The sequence below is a fragment of the Emydura macquarii genome, unplaced genomic scaffold, assembly GCF_026122565.2.
Source record: "Emydura macquarii macquarii isolate MOO-44397 ecotype Brisbane River unplaced genomic scaffold, CSIRO-AGI_Emac_v2 contig_3328, whole genome shotgun sequence".
NCBI classification, from domain to species: Eukaryota; Metazoa; Chordata; order Testudines; family Chelidae; genus Emydura; species Emydura macquarii.
The window spans coordinates 3,655,401-3,677,319 of NW_027133465.1; the positions used below are offsets into that span (position 1 = coordinate 3,655,401).

A 21,919-nucleotide genomic window follows, 5' to 3' on the forward strand; every position below is an offset into this window, starting at 1 on the left:
TGGGGTACAGACCCTATTGTACCACAGCAATGGTGGAGGCAGGTGTATAAGTACTTTTACAAGTGTATCTACAGAGGCTCATTTTCTTCCCTTTCTATGATCATTTTTCTACTGGACTGCACACTTTTTGGTCTTAAAAGCTCAGGTTGGTATTAAGGTAAACAACAGAACTTCCCAGGGTTACCCCCAATATCAGCGAAAGTGTCACCACGTTATTACCTTTGATCTCCGTTCCCACTTCTATGAATCTGTAATGGCTGAGATCAGCAGAGCATTTTTATTAACAGTCCTCACTACTGCATACCCAGGGGATTGGAGGAAACAGTACGGCCTTTTCAGAGAGATGGAGACTCTCTTTTGGCTAAGCCTTTGTTACATGGCTCAGAACTAACATACTGGCTTTTCCCATTCCTCTCCTGGCAGGGCTCAGGTTGAGTGGAAGAAGGTTAATATTGCAGCTCCTATGGACTGTGGCAAATTGATGTATTCCAATAATGCAACATTGGACATAAGTTGTTAATACGGAGATTTTCGAAAGCAGTTAGTTAATGGATTTAGGAGCACAAGTCCCGTTGCTTTTCAATGGGACTTTTGTTTCTAAATCACTCACAGCCATTGGAAAAATCACTTTCTAAAATAGTAATTTTAATTTTTTTTTTTAAATGACACTGAACTCAAATAAATAGAAAGCCAATCCTTTTCTCCTTGCTGGATGGCAGGGCATAAGCACAAATTCAAGCCACCAGATTCCAAGTGTGTGCTTTTTAAACAGAGGCACGTATCCTTTCAGATGTTAAACAGGACTGATAAAATCATCCTTCCAGATGTAGCTCAGTGCAACAGAAATCACAGGAAACTTTACAAAAAGTTTTATTTAATTCTTTAATAATTAATTCTTTAATAATTTTAACTATAAAGACAATTAGTATTTGAAAGCAGCATGGATAATAGATTAAATACATTATACTTAAATATCTCAAAGCTGATGTGTTTTGCAAAACAAAAAGTTGATACATATAAGCCTATGGTTCGTTGCCAGTTGTTTCCATATGAAGACTGAGTACAGTATATCAAAATATTTATTAAACGTTTCTTAGTACAACTGCTATTACATATAATCAACCCCTATTTATGTTGGTTTTTTTTCTCACAGTGAATTCATCTGCAATAATACTTTAAATTTGAAAACAAATATTACATTAAAACAAGTAATGTTGATGTTAGAAAGTTTGGTCACGTAACACATTGGCTATTCCATGTCTATCACAACTGGATAGATCATTTATTTTCTAAACAGTAAACAATACATTATCAGTGCATTAACCTGGGTTCAACAGAGTCAACATCAATTTGACAGAACATGAAAAAAGCAGTAACCAAATCACTCAGTAACTGTTGCTTACGCTCCTTGAATCTCCCTTTACTCAACCCTGGGAACAATACTGTGCATGGTCAATCAAACACTGTAGTAAAATTCTGTTGCAAGACAGGAACTGAGACTTCAATTCAGCAAAGCAGTTTAAGCACATGCAAAAATCTGTCCCTATTCAGCAGAGCATTTAAGCAAGCACATTCTCAAATCTCATTCCAGGGGACTTCCTGTGTTCAGAGGTTTGTAGAAAAAGGATGGACTTAAGACCATTCTCAAAATGATGCTTAAATGCTTTGCTGAACTAGGGCCAGATTCATGACATGCCGGATAATCAAATGAGTCATTAAACTTTCACTTGCAAAACCTCAAAGGTTGATTCTCAAGACAGGTAACTACCTGATTTGTGCTCAACAGTTGTGGGATTGTGTGTGCACAAAATGTGCATGTGCTGGGTTAAAGGCCTATACAAACTGGACTGAATTCAGTTTCTGACCAAATCATTTCACTGCGAAACTGTAATGACATATTTGTAACTGAAAGTAGCTAAACGGCTCCTACAAGTGAAAACAGATTTTCAGAGCCAACCCAGGGGATTTAGGCCCTGATTCCATACCTGATAGCCTGCCAGAGGTCGCGCCTGCCTGGGACTCCCTTGAATCCAGTAGGACTCTCCACGAAAGCAGCTCTCCACCCATGCACTATCAAATTGCAAGACCAAGGGCAGTAGAGATTTAGCCACACAACTCCCATTGAAAGAAATGGGAGTTGTGTGGTTAAGTCCCCTAGTTGGCTTTGAAAATCTCAACTAAATCACACTCTGATAGTAAGAGATGTATGGAAATTATGCTTCTTGTGCTAGCTGAGAAACAAGGCAGAATAATGCTGGATCACACAATCTGAACTCTGCGTTATAGGACTTTTTGTAATAGCTAAATAATGATATAACAAAGACCACCGCCCTCTGGGATCTTGTCCACAATATCCAAGAAAAACAATACCATTTCATGCTCTGAGAACATAGTCACTGAGAAAACTCAGGCACTTAGCAGCAGCAGCTAATGGTGTGTCGTTTTGCATGCTCAATGACAAAAAACGTTCTAAACTTAACTCTGTCGTTTTATTATAGGACTTTCAAAAGAAAAGGTAGAGAACATCCCTGACATGCAAGAAACATTTGTGTTCGTCTGCAGAACAATCCATTCTATGCTCCATCCACATAAAGGTACATTAGAGTAATATACAATGTATTGGATAAAATATTCTGTCCACAGTACCTCCATGGTAAATAATTCAGAATCAATAGTTAAACATATAAGCTTCAAAACATTCAAGCCTGTTACACACAGTTGTCTAAAGTGCAGTGATCAGGAAAAGTGACTAAAACGGATGCTGTGGGAGTCTGTGTTTATTCTCTCATTGACTTCAGTTAAGATTTACTATGTTCTCCTGACTTTTACCTTCCATCAGTAAATGTTTCAGCAGTTAGAATGTTCCTTCTAAAGCCATACTGGTTCTGCAGCATTAACAGAACTATACATTTAAACCCCAGTCCTGTAAATTTACATCACACAAGTGCAGCCCCGTGGAAATCAAGGGACTGCTTCATTTGCATATTGTCCATTACAAGATTAGGCCTTAATGTCTGCAAAATAAAGAAGGTCTGACTCTCAGAACCACAGAACTGTTGAGGAAAAGAATGCCATTACTTAGTCACTTCCTGAGCAATCATAATTTAAGAAAAAAATCTTCCAGTATGAAGTGTTCCTCCTGACCATTCACCTTCTTGCCATTAGATGCCAAAAATATTAAATTAATTGATTTTAAATTCCTAATGGATAAAATGCATTTAAAAAACATGAGTGATTAATGCCCAATTGCTGAATACACAGTAAACAAGGCAGCTAAGTGTCATAATCCTTGAGGGGAGTGGAAGCTGGGGTGCCTTCCATGTTTAAAAGTCGAGCCACTTGTTCATGGACTTAGACACCTAACTTTAGGCTCCTATTTTGTAAGAGACCCTTGGCTGGTAGCATTAGCCTCCCCACTTTTATTTTTGTGTCTGATAAATGTAATCAGCTGTTGGGACCTAGATGTTGCACGCAGTCAAATTCAGACAAAAACAAAAAAAATCAAGTCGTTTAAAACTTTTCCTTTAGCTTAACGTGTCATGCCAACGAGTGAACACATTATAGTTTTAGAGCCAGAGGGCAAAAGAGTACTTATAAAATAGTATTTTTACCATCATGTGCTTACTACCTATCATACAACATACAAGTGATATATTTATATTTATTAAGCCACCGAAAGGTAACATAAAAGCACAGATATATTGGCAAACAGGTTAAATTCAGATATCTAGAATTAAGGCTGTGATCCTGAGGTCCTTCTGTTCATAACACCCACTAAAAAAGTTAGTCCAATCTGAGTGCAGACGAATAGGATCAAATGTATAACCAGAGAGTCTCTGATAGACATTTGACACGTCCCCTTACGAGAGCTAATATATTCAGCCACAGATTAGTTCAATACTGTTGCAATCCTGTTATTGTTGCGAGGTCTGAGTTAGGCAACTTGTCTTTCTTTCTGCATTGTTAAATTAAGGGCACTGATAGTATGTGACATACATGGTAGAGGTAGATGTGCAAGTGATAATTCTATTGCATATTCAACATTCTAACTCTATGGTGCTTTTAAAATGATCAGTTTCTTCTAAACACTTGCTGTTCGTGCATCTCCTGGCGTCAGAGCTGAGGGAAGAAACATTTCCTCTCCCATAAGGAAGAGTTCTGGAGATAACTAATACTGTTAGCCAAGTTGAATTTCTGCCTTCAAGTAAGATGTAGGTCAGATTTCTCCTCGCTGGCAGGTCTGAATCTGCCACATCCTATATTTGTTGCAAAAGCACTTTTCATTGCTGAGCTGCATCGGAAAAATCCTGACTCCTGATGTATGGGAAAACAGTGTGGTTTTGATTTTTATGGTCAGAGAAAGTTAAATGGCCTAATGTTTCTAAGGCAGAGGTTGTCTGAGACACACTTGCTGATGATCCACTGGGGAGTTGACTGGTCACATGGTAAAGGCCCTTCTGCTTTTTCATAGATCTTTTTAAGGCCAGAAATGACCAGTATGATCATCTAGCCCGACTTCTTGCATGACATAGGCCACAGAGTTAAAGTTTCCAACCTTTAAATTGCATGCAGACACACTTGGCTACTTTGCTAATGTTACTTTTCCATGTCAGTAACAGCCACAGTCATGTTGTGAGCTCACAAATGGGACGGAAGAAGGTCCATGTAACACTGTCTTGTCAGATATAGCACACGCTAAAAGTTTGAGACCAGCTGCTCTAAGGATATATCTATACTTCAGGAACTACAGTGACACAAGTACAGCTGTGCTCTGTAGTGCTCTAGTGTAGATGCTACAGAGACAGAAGAGGTTTTTGCATCACTGTAGTAAATCCTCTGGAGAGGCAGTAACTAGGTCAACCTAGCGGTGTCTATGCTGAGGCTTAAATTGGCTTAACCACATGTCTTGGGGTGGGCAACCACACTCCTGTGAACATAGCTAGGTTGAGCTAAGTTTTAGGTGTACACCAGGCCTCAGAAAACAAATGCCTCTTTGATCTGCATAGTCACATAAGGAATATAAACAAGTAGCAATGTAGCAGATACATACATGTTTCTTACACTGTAGTTTGGTAGATCTAATTTTTCAAGCAACTGAAAAAGGCCGTCTGGATTTCCCGATGTTTGAAATAAGAATATAAAGCTTATTCTGTCCTGCCATTTGCAAAACCACTTACAATTTTGTAAGGTAGTGCTTCCCAAAACATCCATAATTTTAGATTATAGTTTGGAGTTAGAGGCTTACATATATCTAAGGCTATGTCTATACTAGCACTTTTGTTGGTAAAACTTTCATCAGTCAGGGGTGCGAAACACACCCGCCCCAACCGACGTAAGTTTCACCGACAAACACACCGGTGTGGACAGTGCTATGTCGGCGGGAGATGCTCTCCTGCCAACATACAGCAGCTTCACGAAAGACCCCTTAGTAAGATCTGTAGCCTGATTACATTCTTTATGTAGTGGAAATGTCTTGAAGAGATGCTCTTAGGGGAAAAGTGGGTGTTTTGGCTACTTAAAGAGAAAGAATAAACCAGCTTGCAAAACGTTAAGCTTAACACAGAAACCCCAAACTATTTTTACTTTTTTTGAGCAAAAGTCAATCAGCAGCACAAAACTGACAAGACACGTGAAAACTTATTTGACATCCTGACAAATTAATTTTACTAGATCTGAATATGCTATCTTGCTTCTCACAAGCATGTAGGATGTTGAGCAAGTTTCTTTAAATGCATCTTATACAAGCACGGAGACATCTCTTTGTCAGGAAATTGGCTTTTAGCACATGGCAGTTACTGCACATACACAGATAAGTCCCAAAAATACATAACCCCCAAACTCTGCAATGAGAAAAATAAGGCCACTGGAAAAAAAAAAAAAAGGTTTTAGAAAATATTAAGTAACCAGGAGGCCACCAGTGACTGTGGATATGTTCTATATGTCGCAGATACAAAGCAGAACTGCAGCTATGGGATGATGCTTCTGGCTCTTAAGCAAAGAATGTGCTTAACTCCCATTTGTGGTACAGGTGACTAAAAAGAACCAAAAGCACGACTAGTCCAGGGTGGGGTACAGGCCTGCTTTCTGGAGTTTGGTGGAGGAGAACAAGCACCATCTTTAGTTGTATTTTCTAAACTGATTGCAAAGCTCTTCTCAGAAACTATTTTTTCCAGATAATTAAGGTGCCCAATTCAGGAAAGCCCATGCTTAATTCTCATTGATTTCAATGGGACTCAAGCACCCTCCCTGAACAGAGATGCTATTCTGACTTATGGCTTTCGCTGTTTAGTTTGCAGATCTATTAAGATAACATTCAGACTGACCGCAAGCTAGCTGCCAAGTGCTAGTCAAACCTCCATTTCAAGATTTATGTACTGATAGCGGTGCTGTAGAAACCCCCTAAAACGTGTAAGTAAATAGCAGAGAGAGAGAGAGAGAAACGCATGAAAAGGAAAAGAGAATTTGGGTTAGTATTGATTGTACATTACAGGTTCTAGTCGGACCTTTGAAGAAGCAAAACAAACCAACAAAATGACATGGCCAAGACTTTGCAGTTCTTCGAAGCAGCTTGACAGGTGCATTACTGGGCCCTGCTGCTATGGGAAATATTCAGCTGCATCCTGAATGAATATACAAAGGCAAAGGAATTTCCAAAACAGTCCCAGCTATTTCCTGTTTGTGTGCCATGCAGGGCAAGAGAGAAAAAATAAAGTTCTTCGAAGGAGATCAGAGAAGCCAAGTTGCCTAGTGTGGTTCCAGAGAGCCCTTTAACATACATTGGGAGAGCCCCTCCCTCAAGTCTAAAGGGCTAAAACCAAGCTGTTAAATGTGGGGCATATATTGATAAATCTGTTAATCTAACTGAACTATTTTCTTTATGTTTATTAATTTTATTATGTTTTAATCAACCGGGTGGACAAAATACAGACATATGGGATGTGTCAAGGACATGGGATCCGACAAGGACCCAGAGGTTGAGTCAATGCCAGGGAAAAGAGCTATGAGGATGTGTCTTAAATTTTCCAGGGGATAAGTGAGTCAAAGAAAGATTAATAGACGTGAATGATTTTAGCATGTTGTCAATTATGCTGAAGAGACCCCCCAAAAGGCCTGAATTTCATAAGTACTGAGCACCGTTCACTCCAGCTGAAGTCAGTGCGAGTGAAGCGTACTTAGCACCGCTGAAAATCAGGCAAATATTTGTAAGATTGTAAAATGGGGGAGGCGGGAGAGAATTTAAAGCTAGACCAACATGTATATAAATTACAATTAAATTAAGTGGCTGTGAATTTGAGAGTATCAATGTGATTTGCAAAATGAAGGCCGGGTTAGAAAAAGGAGTCCAGTACTTGCTAGGGATATGCAGAATTACCAGAAATGGCCTCCTGAATTCTCACACAAGTTAGAAGGACTTGGGACAGATTTTAAGTTTCTTCACATTCATAGCAAGAATGTCTAAATGACTCTACAACCCTTTTTAAAGAGTCCTTGAGCCATTTAATTGTCATGCCGTCTCCCCAGGCACCGCTGGAAAATAATCCCTATGGGTCTCGCATACCGAGAAGAAAATGGGAGACTGACCTAATTTAATAAAATTTCTCTATGCTTCCCACTCCTCCTTTATTAATGCAAATAGCCACATGTAATCTGGGTAGAAGAGAGCCCTGAATAATTCCATACCTCACTAAACTGTGTACTAGTGCAGGCTTGAATTAGTTCAGATGAAGGATTCCGTTCACTATAGGCCCCCTGGATACTTAGACTGGCCATCACTTGGCCTACCATTTTCATAATTCAGACGGACAACTGAATGAAAACATATGCAACCCATTTCCAAAAATGGTAAGGTTTCTGTGACCAGCACGAAATATTAGCCCAATATCTTTAGCTATACAATATATACACAAAAATATTGTGTCTTAATTTTGTTTTAATACCTTAACAATAAAACTGTTCTAAACATTATTCCCATAATGCACCGACTCTTCACTCTGCGCTAGGCCTGGCAATACCGGTCACACGGAGAAGTCCATTTACTGCTGCAGAACTCTTGAGCGGATGCCTAATTTTGACACATCAATCAGCCTCAACAGTTGTAGAATTTCTTTTAGCCAGTGGTCACACTTAGTTGGTTGGATCTCTCAGTCAGTACTTCTTGGGGGGTTCCACAAGAAGAATAGGCCATATTCCAAAAACAAACTGAAAAGAAAAGGGGAGAACAAGATTTTCTTGCACCGTAGCCTTTCAGAACGGATGAAATACAGATTCCCTGGATTTCAGGTATGTTTCTTGGAATGAATGCACAGAATGCAATGTAAAAACAAAGCTAGAAATGGGAAGGCAGGGCCAACGAGCCCAGAAGCATGCTTAAGCATAAGCCAACTGAACGGCTCACTTCCACACTGGATCAACAAGTACAAAGTGTTTGTCAGCTTACCTTCACCTTTGGCCTGTACTTCAGGAAAAGTGTCCTTGTGTATAAGCTAGGGGAGAGAAATCCTTTCATAAGATGCATTGCTGAATAATGAGCATTTACCAACCAAAGTGCCACACAATCAATGTACACAACTATACTTAAGGCTTTGTCACTCCAGAGCAAGTGGAGCACTGCTGACAGAAGTGATCCTCATGATTCCCTGACTGTGCCAGGAGCACTTCTGTGATCACAGCTCAGCTTCTCCTGCCCCAGTTTACTCGGCACAAAGAAAGGACTAGTCACAGATCATTGTTTTACTGATTGCCACACAGCAGCAAGTGAGCCTGGATGCTGAAGAGCTGCTGTGTCTCCCCATGTCCACCCTCAAGGAAAGGGAGAGAGGAACCCACAGGGGAAACAGAGATCAAGGACTTGTCCCGCCCCAGCCTGGAGGGTGGGAGAGCACACGCCCTCTGAGTCACCAGGGTGCTGAGCAAAATTACATGAATTGATCAAAGACAGCACAGCTTGCTCTCAGGTTTTACGCTTGTGCTCATCCTCCCCCTCCTCCCATTGTGTCTACTTAAACAGTGTGGAAAGGAGGCATAATTTGCACTTTCAGAAACCATGCTGGGAACATCTGACAATCCCATTCACCCTCAGCATTTGTACAACACTGAACATTAGCCAATGGAAGGTTGCATGGTCTAGTTCTTGGAGCAGTGTTCTGGGGCAGGAGAGATGGGTGTTATTAAAGACTTTAGCATTCATTAGTGTGTGACATTGGGCAAGTCTCTTAGGAAAACTGAGGCCCTGAAGTGCACCTCAGCAACTCACTGAAAGAGCCAGGATTCGAATTTAGGACTTCCTAGCTCCTACACGTGTTTAATTTAGAATGCTTTATAACAATGATGAAAGTCTACAAATATTTGAAGCCTGTAAACAGCAAAGAGTGATAAGGATTATTTATCTTGATACAAAAGCATATAAACTACTGTAGAAGGAGAGGATAAAATTAACCAAAATTGGCTAAATACTAGGAAAAAAAACTTACACTGAGATCGCAGACTATGGAATAATCTGATAAAAACCCTGCTACTTCAGAAATTTAAGACTAGACTGGAAAAAGCACTAGAAAAATTATACAATAGGAAAAGCATTTAGCTCGTCTGGAAAAACACTCCAAAGGGTAATGCATGCAAAAACAAAATTATTTTCCATTTACAGTACTACAAATCTAGCCTAAACTGTCTGCATGAATTTGCTTTCTGTGAAGAATTTATATATCTAGGTGTACTCAAGCTGTTCAGAGTAGCAAAGCACCTGCCTTCTACACTGAGTAGGCATATTCAAGAGGACAGCAAAAAACGCTATCAGAAGGAGGCTTTTGGGACTGTCCCTACTGAAAGAATCAAAAGAAAAATAACCAGCTTTATAACTGGCCAAAAAAAAACAAAAAACCCAACTCTGATCTCAGTATGGAAAAAAGTGTTTGAGAAGTGATTAAAATTCATACAGTAGCTGGAATATCTTTTAAAGATATTTTATTTTATAGTTCAGATAAGAGATAAAGCAATTTTGATGACACTTTGTGAATAAGCAACAAAAATATTTTAAATTGCAACATAAGCCTGGTTCTAATTCCTACCTACAATAGACAACTGTAAAGAAAGAGCCAAAAGCTTGAAAAAAAGTTTGAAAAAATGTGAAGAGCACCTGCCCTGTGTGTGAATTAAGCTTCATTCTTGCAAATACTTATGCTCATTCTTAACTTCACTCCCATGTGTAGTCCCACTGAAATCACAGGTGCCCAGACCTAAATGTAGTATTTTACATGAAGACAGCACCAACATCTCCCTGCTCCATGAGATATCTGCACCAGTTTTCAGCAGTGATAGTGCTCACATAAAGTTAAGCAGAAGTGTCACAGTTTGCAGGATTGCAACCCAAAGGAATACAAAAATGTAAGTTAATATCTTATGTTTGAAAAATGAAGCATTACAACCTCAAATGCATTGGCATTTTCACAGCTAGACAGACAAAAACCACATGATTCCCATTATATATTGCAATCCACCCTCCAACATGAAGACCTGCGATACACTTCTGCACTCTAATATATAGCATGCAGTCTTCTTAGAGAGATTTCTCTACCAATTACAGAAAACCCCATCAAGGTAAATTCCCCAATCCCCGCAGAACAAAGCACAATTATGGAACAGCTATTATTTTACTACCTAGTGTGTCTGTTACTCTAAAATGATGCACTCCCAGCTAGCAACTTAAATCTAAAACTATTTATAGAAACATCACATACTTTGCTTAATGAGCTATGGGGAAAAAGGCTGTTTCCTACCTTAGTAGGATATGAAGGTAAGAGCCGAGGCCGGTAAGGATGTGCCACCAAGCATGAAACTGTGTCACGGCTCCCACGACAGGAGGCATCTTCTCTCGTAAGTCCCTGTTCAAAGAAACACCATGCAGTACATTTTTATCCAGACTAGACAGTCCCGTGAAGCAGTGTTCGCTTGTCAGATCATGTTACTGTTTCTGTATCTCAGTCATGTATTTCACGGGTTCAATCTTTAGGAAGTCAGTAACAATGACTACATTTTTTTCTATCGCTAGTTTGGGAAGATGTTTGCTGAACCAGTCTTCTCATAGATTTGGAAAATCACTGAGACACACCAGAAAGTCCTAATGCATTTTACTTCCCTTCCCCACAAACTGGCAGTTTCCTGGCCTGTGTGAAAAAACAGAGGGCTTGAGAAAGGAAATGGAAACCAACTGAAGAGCTCTGTGTAAGTTTGAAAGCATGTCTCTTTCACCAACAAAAGTTGGTCCAATAAATATATTACCTCACCCATCTTGCCTCTCTAATATCCTGGGACTGACATGGCTTCAACAACATTGCAGACCCACTTCTCCGGGTCTGGTAGCCACCTCACTCCCACTCACCAACCTCATATGAAGTTTGTCTCGCCTTTTTCTCCTTCCGAGTGTGAGGCCAGGGCAGACTGGCCAGCTGAGAACCAAAGCACCAGGGACAGCAACTGCCTGATATACAACTCAGAGTGACGTTGGGTATGCAGGGCCCCAGGAGCTGTGCTCCAGCCCGAGGCCAGATATCTACACTGCAATTTTACAGCCCTGTAGCTGAGCCATGGGAGCTCAAGTCAGATGACAGGGGCCAGCTGCGGGTGTTTTATTGCCATGTAGACAAACCCTTTGTGCTGAAGAGTTTTGCAGCTGGGCAGCAGAATTCCAGGCAAAGACTGAAATGCTCTGCCCAGTTGGCTGACACTTAGCACTTCTAAAGGAAGAAAGTAAGTAGGGAAGAGGACAAAGCAGAGAGAGAACAGTCTCCGCTCCTCTTCCTCACCACAGCGTTCTAGAGAACAATATGTTCTAAGTCTGATTAAGTTTGTTTGAATTTGAGGTGGAGGGACTCAGTGTAAATATCTTTCCCTACCTTTTCACATTCAATCACAAAACGTTGCTACTGTAGCTGATTGTATTTAGGAAGTAATGCAAAACAACGTTTCTGGTGGCTCTGTAGCCACTGCAAACTAGTTTGTGCTAATGCTGGGTGAGGTGGATATACTTGTGCAGACCCAACTGTGTCCCTAAATTGCCACGTTAACGTCATCCTGCATTACGAAAGGGGAAACTCCACAAGGGTACATGGAACACATCAGCGCTCCTGGGTCTATGCTCATAGCTCTTGATCAGCAAGAGCTCCCAGAGCTCACATTTCAGAAGTTGGTGGCTCCATCCTAGAGCGCTCTGTGCTAAGCCAGCTGTGGACCCATAGCAACCTTTAGTATTTCCATCCCTTCCATTCTTTGTGGAAGTTGAAACGTGTTACAGAAGTGAAGTACAAAAAGATTACAAAACCCTGCAATTTAAGAGGAGGTGGGTGAGTTAGTGAGACTCATAACTAAGGTTAAGATTTTGTCATGGTTATTTTTAGTAAAAGTCACAGACGGGTCACAGGCAATATTCAAAAATTCACAGAAGCTGGGACCTGTCCATGACTTTTACTAAAAATAACAGGGCAGCAGCTGGAGGGGTGCAGCTGCTGGGAGCTGGGGGGAGGTCCAGGCTGGGGTGCCCCGCTGTGGCTTGGGGTTGTGGGGTCACCCCGTTGTGACTGGGAGCTGTGGCGTTCCCCCCGTGGCAGCTGGGAGCTCAGGGGACCCCCACCGGCAGCTGCCATGGGTGGTAGGGACCCCAGAGCTCCTGCGGGCAGTGAAGGGACCCTGGGGCTCTGACATCCCCTGCTGCTCACGGCTCCGAGCTGCAGGGCCGCCACCCGCATCAGCTTGGGGCTTTGGGCTCCGGGGTTCCCTGGTGGTGGCTCAGGGCTGCAGGGCCCCCCACCGGCCACCCCTGCTCTTCGGCCCGAGGTCACGGGGTGGAAGCTCAAAGCTAATTTCACAGAGGTCTCTGGAAGTCATGGAATCTGTAACTTCCGCGATAAAGTCTTATCCTTACTCCTAACTTAAGACTTCCAGAGAATAAAAATTACAAGCAAGAAAACAGGTCTTCTCCAAGGGCACCACCTGTAATGAGTCACCCCTGGAGATTTCAAAGCCCCAGGGACTTCTGATTAAAGCTATGGAACAGGTCCAGTTTAATTAAAAATTACTGCAACAGGCAGCAACACACATTGCATGGTAGGCAGCACTGACATGTTTTCCTTTTGCCAACTGGAGATGGAAGAAGGTGCTTTCTAGCTACTGATGCAATCTACTAAAAGGCAAAACGCAGGCCTCTAGTAATTACCGGACAGACTCCCTCCATTGATGGCATGGTTTTGACCTCATTGTTGTTCCAGTATGGCTGAAAAAATAGTCAGCCCTGATGCTCGTACCTGCAGCTTCAACGTACACCCTGTCATTTGTGCTAACAGACACAGTTGGCACACTCCCAGCTCTGGAAGCTCCAAGACAACTCTACTGGGACCAAGTTTCAGCTTGCCAAACATGGCGCATACATCAATAGCCACAAAATGTACAAATTATACAACATGCCTTGCCGGGTTCTGGGCCCAATATAGTAACCCTCCAGTGCAATGCTGTCAAAGTTGGAGTCAGTAGAGGCCCAAAGACTGTGTGGGGGCAGAAGTGGTGAGATCACGGGAGTCAACAGGGATCTTCTTGATGCAGGCCTCAACCTGTCCTTATAGCGAGATAAATAAAAACCCTTCAAATTGGTGTTTTGTACTACTATTAGGATGCACCAAGGGAGTTAATACTGTGGGCAGCTGTTCACTTCAAGAATGATACCTCATTCAGGACCTATCTCATCAGACCTGTGCTCTAGCATGCATAGATTTGACATCCAGCTCTGAAACGTGACAGTGGCTTTTCTGTCTTTGAGGCCTTCCTGGTTGACTTTGCATTTTGAATTGACCGGAGATGTTGTGAGGAGGCCAGGAGAGTCTTCAAATGTCAAGCCAAGCCATGAATGCCCAAAATGATGCAACTGTGTCAGGCTAATCAGCTGTGATTCACTCTGAACCTTCTCAAAGAGTGGGGTCGCTGTTTATTAATTGACAGACGTATACTTATATTGGATGTGTCCTGAACTTGCAGGGCTGCTACTTTTGACATATTCCTGAGAAATAGAAGAGGAAGAAGAAAAAAAAGGCAAAACCTTGAAAGAGAATAAGATTAAAGCTCACTCAGACAAACTTAGAGGCTGAGAAGCACAGGCCGCAGCAAAGGAAAGGCCCTCAAAATCTCTTTAGTGACCACAGTAAGCTTTTGTAAAGTCTAGAATGAGACAAAGGCAAAAACAAAAAAGAAAATGTCCCACCCAGATGGCTGAGTAACACTGAGCGCACAGTTCTGACTCCAGAACAGTCAGCAGCAGTTAACCTATGGAAGCCCCTTTACTACCAGTGGCAAGAAAAATCAAATGGTGCAGGCCCTAGAGGTCACTATGGGTATGTCTATACTTCAGTTAAACACCCATAGCTGGCCCGTGTCAGCTGGCTTGGACCGCGGGACTGTAAAATTGAGGTGTAGAAGTTTGGGATCAGGGTGGAGCCCACGGTCTAGGACCCTTTCCCCTCATGTGGTACCAGAGGCTGGACTCTGACCTGAGTCCAAATATCTATGTTCCAATTTTACAGCCTGGCAGTCCAAGCTCACACAGGCCAGCCATGGGTTTAATTGCAGTAGAGACATATCCCATAGTTCCACAGCACAGGCAACCCCAGGTGCCTTCTTACGAAATAAAAAGCTGTTGGCATTTTGAGCTATCCAAACTCTAGCCCGTCTACAGCTAGGAGTACGGAGATGGGGCCGGTCTACACTACACAGTTTCACAAGTCAGGCAGTTTACATCAACCTACTTATGTCAGTGTCTACACTACAATCTTCCTCCCGCCGATGTAAGGGCCCTATGACATCGACATAACAACTCCACCTCCATGACAGGTGTAAGGCTTATGTCGGTGTAGTTAGGGCGATGCAGTGTCTGTGTAGACACTGTGTCCCTTACATCGGCTGTTGGCAGAAGCTGTGAAATTGACAGGAAAGCCAAGCAGCTAGAGCCCAGCTGCCTCAAGTGGGGCAGCTGGACCCCGCTCCCAGCTGGGAGTCAGCACAAGAAACCCGGGCAGCTTTGGACCCTGCTCTCCGCAGCCTTGTCAATTTCAGGGCCAGGTGAGTTCCGATATTGACAAGGCCGCTCTGGGGAGTGGGTGGGCCGAGAAGCTGGAGCAGCTGGACCCTTCTCCCTGGGGGTGAGAAGCCCCGGGCAGCTTTCCCCAAGTCCCGGCAGGGAACTGGGTGCGGCAGGGGGTGGGGCAGCCAGGCTCTCACCAGGAACCTGAGACACTGGTTTCTCAGCTCCCCACATTGCCCCTCTTAGGTCGGTGGAAGTGCCCCTAGTGCGAACGTGCACCACTGACCCAGAGAGGATAGTGTGGACATGAACCACTGCAGTAATTACTGCGGTGGCTGTAAGTTGACCTACTATAACCTATCCTAACCCACAGAAGTGTTCTCTTACCACCGATGCTTTGAGGGAAGTGCTGTCAAACTTGTGTGTGTATTTAAGTAAAGAAACGACTAATGATTAAGCATCAAGACCCTCAGTCTATGAAAGAGGTGCTAAAATATATATATGTATATATACACGTTTCCAATTTCTTAAAGAACTAGTTTCAAGGTAGCTGTAGATAAGCAAAATATTTACTATTCCACCTCAAGGGCTACCAGTCAAATTACCAGTTAAATTCCAATTCCAGAATTTCTACATCAGGAAACCATCTTTAACATTAAGAATGGTTCGAATCTGAACAGCCTTTAGCGATGTACCATGTTGCTAAAGCTAGTCAAAAGCAGGTTGGATAAAACACTTTTAAATATTCTGAGGGGCCTATACCGCATATATCAGAAGAATTATTCTGCAGAAAACAAATAAAGCCATGGAACTCAAAGCTTAAAAGATCTGCACACACATTGAAAATGCTTACCTTAATTTATCACAGAAAATGTTGTCTACATTCCAAAGAAAAAATCCCATTAAAAATACGCTTAAGGATGTATAGCCCAGACCCCTAAGCCATGGGTATACCCTAGGGGGAGAGAAGTAAAGTGCAATTTAGTTTTTAGGATACGGACTGCATTTAAAACATGCATAACTATTACACTATTTACAAGTTAAATGCCTGGTGGAAAAAAAAGTTTAAAATTATTTTAAAGGGACACCATCAACTTGAAATCTAATCACATTTTAAAAAGTGAATTAAAGGTAAAACATAATCCAAGTCCCCTGCTATTTTGGGGGTTTTCACTCATGTTTTCCCTGATTTTTCCCCTAAAATGTTTCTTACTCTGACAGCTATGTGTGAAAGAAAAAAAAAAAAAAACCCCAAGAGGGGAAACAATTAAACTGACTATTCCAATGCATGGACTAAACTGAAAGAATTTCCCCTCTCCCCTAATCTCTTTCAATTATTTCTTTGGTATTACTTATAATAGAGGTAGGTAAGAGAGTTTCAGACAGAAACGTTGTGGTTTTTTGTTTTGTTTTGTTAAGCAGATTATGTCCCTTTAACATTCAAAGCAGAAATTATTGCAGCTTTTAGATAAACAGTATAGCAAGGCCAACCACTAGCCCAGGAGACGGTTTTAGAAAAAGTAATTTCATATTGTGTTTTACTAACAAGAGCCATTAGGAAAAAAATTCCATTGAGGATACAAGACAAATGTGCTGAAGAATCACAGACACAACAAGGCACATTGTTAATAAACCCAATCTTACTGCTGGCATTCATGTAGGCCACAGAATCATTTATTTTTTAGTCGAAGTAGGTGAAGTTTGTTCCTTTGCCAACACTATGACAAGTCGTCAGAAATGTTCAATTCCAATCCCAAGAAGCTACCATGAAACATAGTTCATGTTATTTTTAACACCATGAATACAGAGTTCAGATTTGGGTTTAAGACGCATTCCTGAGTTGCTTATTGTCTTTTGCATTATTTTTGTCACTGTGATTTATCATCTATAGAAACAGAAATATTGCTGATAAGACTATATCCTGCATCAAGACAAATGGATAGGGTTTCTTACGATGTAAATAAAATTCTTTGATTGTAGTGTTACTTGTTAATACACATTTTGGAGGTACGGGGACTGGTGACTAGCGACTGGCATTAGGCATGTCATTTATAAGCTTGTAGATACTTTTTCCTCAAGGCAAACACATCAGATAAACATGACGCATATTACCGAGGGGGTAAACACAACACCCATTCACATCATCAGCAGGTTGATTTCTAACTAGAGTTTATTTAGTCCCATAAATATAATAGGCAAGCTGAGCCAAGCCACCAAAACGCCCTTATCCAAAGAGCTTATGATTTAAGGGCAGAGTAAGCCAAACATAAGAAAGAACAGAGAAAGGCATACATTATATATGGTTAATTATAGCTGGAATGGCTCACTAAATAGATGGGGTGATGTATTTCATGGAGGAGGAGAGAGAATGGGGTTAACATGCATTATTAATTATGACTCTGGTCCATGAACACAGAGCTGCATAAATGAAGGCACAATGTGGGACTGGGCGAAAGAGACCCTAAGAGCAATTGGAAATTATGGGGAGTACGGGGGAACGAGAGGCGGACAGTGAATGGACATAGGTAGAAGCATAGCTCTCAAGAGTTCTGGTGACCTGTGAGCACAAAGAGTGGAACCCAGAGCAGGAGTCTAAGGAAGGGTGGGGCACAATTTGAGTAACAGAAGACAAAGATCTTAGGGGCAGGTTTGGATGGATTTGGGGAAGAGAGGAGTAGGTAAACGAAAGATGTTTTTGTAGTTAAGGCACTAGACTGTGCCTCAGGGCAGCAGAGTTCAGGAAGGGATGAAGTTTGGGGATGTGGAGGAAATAATTTCAGGATATGGCAAGGATCTGGATATGAGAGAAGGAGGGAATGATGTAACAGAGGAAGGTGGGGTAAGAGGAGGACAGGTTTCGTTTTACACATTTTAATTGGGGTGATAGCAGAATATACAAGAGAAGATGTTGGAGAAACAAGCAGAGTTGTTGGGATTTACAGGGCTGGAAAGACAGCAAACCTAAGTTGATAAAAAAAACAAACACACACAAACACACACTTTTTTACAGTAGAAAAATTGAACAGGGATATATATTGCTTAGTGCTAATTATCAGTTTATCTGAATCGTTGAGCGAAGAGATCACTCAAGTAGGAGAAACACAAAAGAGAGGAGGGAGCAAAAAGTGAACTTAGAAACTTAATTTAATATAGTTATTCACACTGGCTGTTCTCTCTCTTTCTTCAGTATTGTCAAGAGACTCTTTTCACTGGTACTTCTTACTCAGTTCTTCCAACCTTTTTGATACCATTCCTTTTCATTTGAAAAAAAAATTTAAATTCCCAACTTCACATACATCATACTTTACCCATTCAAAAGCGGAACTTCAATAAAACTTTAACCTTTTAGCGGGCAAGAACTTTACATTCTAATTTTAAGTACTGGGCTGCAGGGAAAACATTAACTGAGGAAGTGTTTAACTCAGTTACTGACCCCCGCTTCACCTAGCTACCAGTATTATTGTTTGAGCACTGACAGTATTTGCAGTACTTTAGAAAACATGAAGGAAGATATAGTTCCTGTTCCTGAAGGAATCTACAAGCTAATGGTCCAAAACTAACACTAAAACAGTTGTAAAAAGCCATTAATCACAAATATGTGTGGTTCAGGCTTATTTGAAGGCACACACTAATGTCAATCAAATATCTGTGCTGAAAGACATGAATCACTGCCACAAGGTGACCCTGTATCTCTCACTCACTTAGAGAAGTGGTCAGTAATGCCAAATTCTCCTATTAAGTTGTTTGTAAAATGCATACCTGTTAGATGTAAACACTTAGAATAGATCTACTTGTAATGCTGAGCTAAATAAACAGTCACTTACCACAATACAATATATACAGACCGTAGTACTATAATAGAAACCAGTGCTCCATACATAATCTGCAGGAAAGTGGAGATAAAATTCAGTGTTAGTGTATAACAGGCAGGTATTACAGTGTTTGCATACCATAGTAACACAAAAGAAAACAAACCCTTTGTTGGTTTATCACCTACAGTATCTTTTCTGACTTTTATAAATCCTCATTTTGTCTATTCTCAGTATAGAGGATAGTTTTTCCCCTTTTAAGTTTCTAGACAAAAACAAAACCACAGTACAAAAAGCCTCCAAAAGTGTGGTTATGTCCACGTACAACTGTTGGAGAGGTTCAGCTCTTTTTTGGAGATAGGAAAATCCAGATTTCAGAGACATGTCAGGAACTGAATTAGAAACAAGCACTAGGCAGCATGCGTGTATCCTAGTCACTATGGTACAGACAAGGAACAGCGCAGTTCACAGCTCGAAGGGTAGTCACAGCATCCTGCAGTTGAGTTGTGATTAGGGAGTACATCACCAGGTCATCCCTGCTCTCTGCGCGTTAATCCAGGCCTACAAAATGACAGTGGCCTTGGACTGTGTCTAAATTAGCAACTCCTTCACGGACAGCATTTGAGACTACTGATACCATGCAGCATTATTGAAAGCAGAAATCCTAACAGGCCTCACTCTGTCTACCAGTCAGCAAAGCCCAAGAGAGCATTCTAAGTGAACTGGAACATAGTGTTTAGCATTGAGGTTTTGTCTAAGGACGGTCTTGCAGTTAACACAACACTGGGAGTAAGTTACCTCTCCGCATATGGCAACGGGTCCACCAGCAGGGTTTTATAAACAGAGGACGGGGACACTCGCTCTCTCAGGAGAGCATGAGGATGGAACACTTGACTGTGGTATCAGCACCGCAAATTGCTCTTTGGAACAAGTTAACTTTTTGCAACTTCAGCTGAGAACACACACCTAACTTAGCGTATGCAAAGCGTCTCTTTTGTTTAAACGCTCCTTCTCTCTCTCCTTTTAGTACATCTTATTTTGCTGAGAAACCTGCTGCTGTTGCATGGAAGCTTCACTTGGTCAATCAGAGAACGAGCACCTGGCAACCTCAAAAAGAGAGGTGCTGTAGGATAAAGTGTTGCTGGAACTGAATGCTCCCAGCCCAGCGTTCTAAATCTCAGTCAATAGAGCCCGAGCAAGTGTATTTGTTCCCAGGGAGGTGTCCTGCAAAAAGCTGGGCAGATAATACAGAGGGGAGCAGCCATGAGACTGAATGGGAAGACAGATGGCAGTGGGGTTTGGTAACAATCTCATAAGGCAGAGATGGGACACTGATTAACATTTCCTGCCCCAATAAAGAAGAGCACTCAATTAAATTAAGTGGCAAAACGAGACAAAAAAGAAGGGGCTAAGTTCTTAGCTGATCTATATCAGCATAACATTACTGAAGATAGCGATGATAATTGACACCAGCTGAGAACATGGCTCAGGAAGGATGGTACCCAAAGACACCACCCGAGAGTGAAAGGCAACAATTCAGGAACAGAAATTAATAGGAAATAATTTATGGCTGCCCACCTCCTTTCCCATATGCATAAGTCCCAACTGGACTTCTCTAACAGTATCGGTTCAAAGGTCGCAAAGCTGGAACAGAACCCAGGTCTCCTGAGTCCCAATCCAACGGTGCATATGCTGGTCCACACTACCTTCCATTTTCCACAGTATTCTCCTGATACACCACCAATCAGTGAGATGGACATGGAATCCTGGGCCAGTAAACCATAGCATGAAGCTAGGCAGCAGCAAAGAAGTATTTCAAATCATACATAACTTGGATATTAATTTTTTAAAGGTTTCCATAAGCAACCCCTTTTTGTTTTGCAGCACACTTCTAATCTTCCTCTTTTCTTCTCCCACTTCTATTTGCCATTCAGCCATTTTAAGACAACTCCACCATCCAAGAGAGAGGATGGGCATGTGGTCCCTTCTTGGAAAGGTTCTGGTGAGACAATTCCAGAGACCCAAAATATATGTTGAATTGTCTGTTGCCATAGAAGACAAATTGCGCTTAAAACTTTGGAACTCTTCCATATTGTCAGTGAACTTATGGGACATTAGACTCTGGGAGAAATGCCTATCATTGTTTCTGAGTTTTCTTAAAAGCTGATAAGAGTAATTTCCCTTAACTTATTATTACTGATTGGAGAAAATGTAGCTATCCTTAAAGGACTGAAATAAGCTCCCCTTAATGCAATGTCTTCAACACAGCAGGGTGGGTTTTGGTCTTATATTCGCTCACAAAGTTGATCAAATCTTTTAAAAATCTTAACAAGCCCTCAAAAGGAAATAATTTGAAAAATTAGCTAGGGATGTGGTGAATTCTCCATCATGGCAAGTCTTCAGATCAAGATTGGATCTCTGTCTAAAACACAAGTTCTAGCTCCACCAGAAGTTACGGGCTTGATGAAGGAATCACTGAGTGAAATTCTGTAGCTTGTGTTATGGAGGAGAGCAGACCAATGGTCCCCTTCTAGCCTGAAGTCTACAAGTCTCAGACCCTCCTTCACCTGAAGGCTTTAGAACCCATGCAGTACCCCCAGCCTTGTGGGCTGGAGGAAAGAGGCAAACACCAGGGTGGAACCACCCAGAGACGTAAGCCTGAAAGAACAGAAAGAATCAACCGCAGAGAGGACATTCAAATATGGTGATGTCAGACTGCTTCCTACAGTTTTTAGTTTGGACATTCTTTCCCCTCTGCTGATTGACTGTTTGTTCCAATGACCCTCCACCCCATCCCTCTCAGTTTCTTCAGCCTTATTCCAACTGTCCTCTGTGACAGATATGGCAATTTCCTGCAAATTCCTTGAAAAACCTTACTGAGTTAAGTTTAAGTATTTTTGGAGTCCACTGTATTAAATGCAAAGGGTTATGTATTATTGTGGGTTGGGATTGCATGTAACTTCTCTAGCAGGGAGATGGGATGTGGAACTCTGAGACACTTCAAAGGACTATACTGAACAATGTCATAGAATCATAGAAAACTAGAGTTGGAAGG

At 41.6% G+C, this 21,919-nt stretch overlaps 1 protein-coding gene across 1 annotated transcript in view; it reads right to left on the minus strand.

Moving 5' to 3' along the window:
- Nucleotides 1-854: 854 nt before the first annotated feature.
- ACER3 (alkaline ceramidase 3) overlaps nt 855-21,919 on the minus strand; it is a 75,380-nt gene continuing 54,315 nt past the window's right edge. The window contains exons 7-11 of the mRNA XM_067533332.1: nt 18,880-18,938; nt 15,909-16,010; nt 10,773-10,877; nt 8,438-8,483; nt 855-8,199 (exon numbers count right to left, since the gene is read on the minus strand). Coding sequence (XP_067389433.1) covers nt 8,146-8,199; nt 8,438-8,483; nt 10,773-10,877; nt 15,909-16,010; nt 18,880-18,938 — 366 coding nt within the window. The 3' untranslated portion in view covers nt 855-8,145. The remainder of the gene's footprint in view (nt 8,200-8,437; nt 8,484-10,772; nt 10,878-15,908; nt 16,011-18,879; nt 18,939-21,919) is intronic.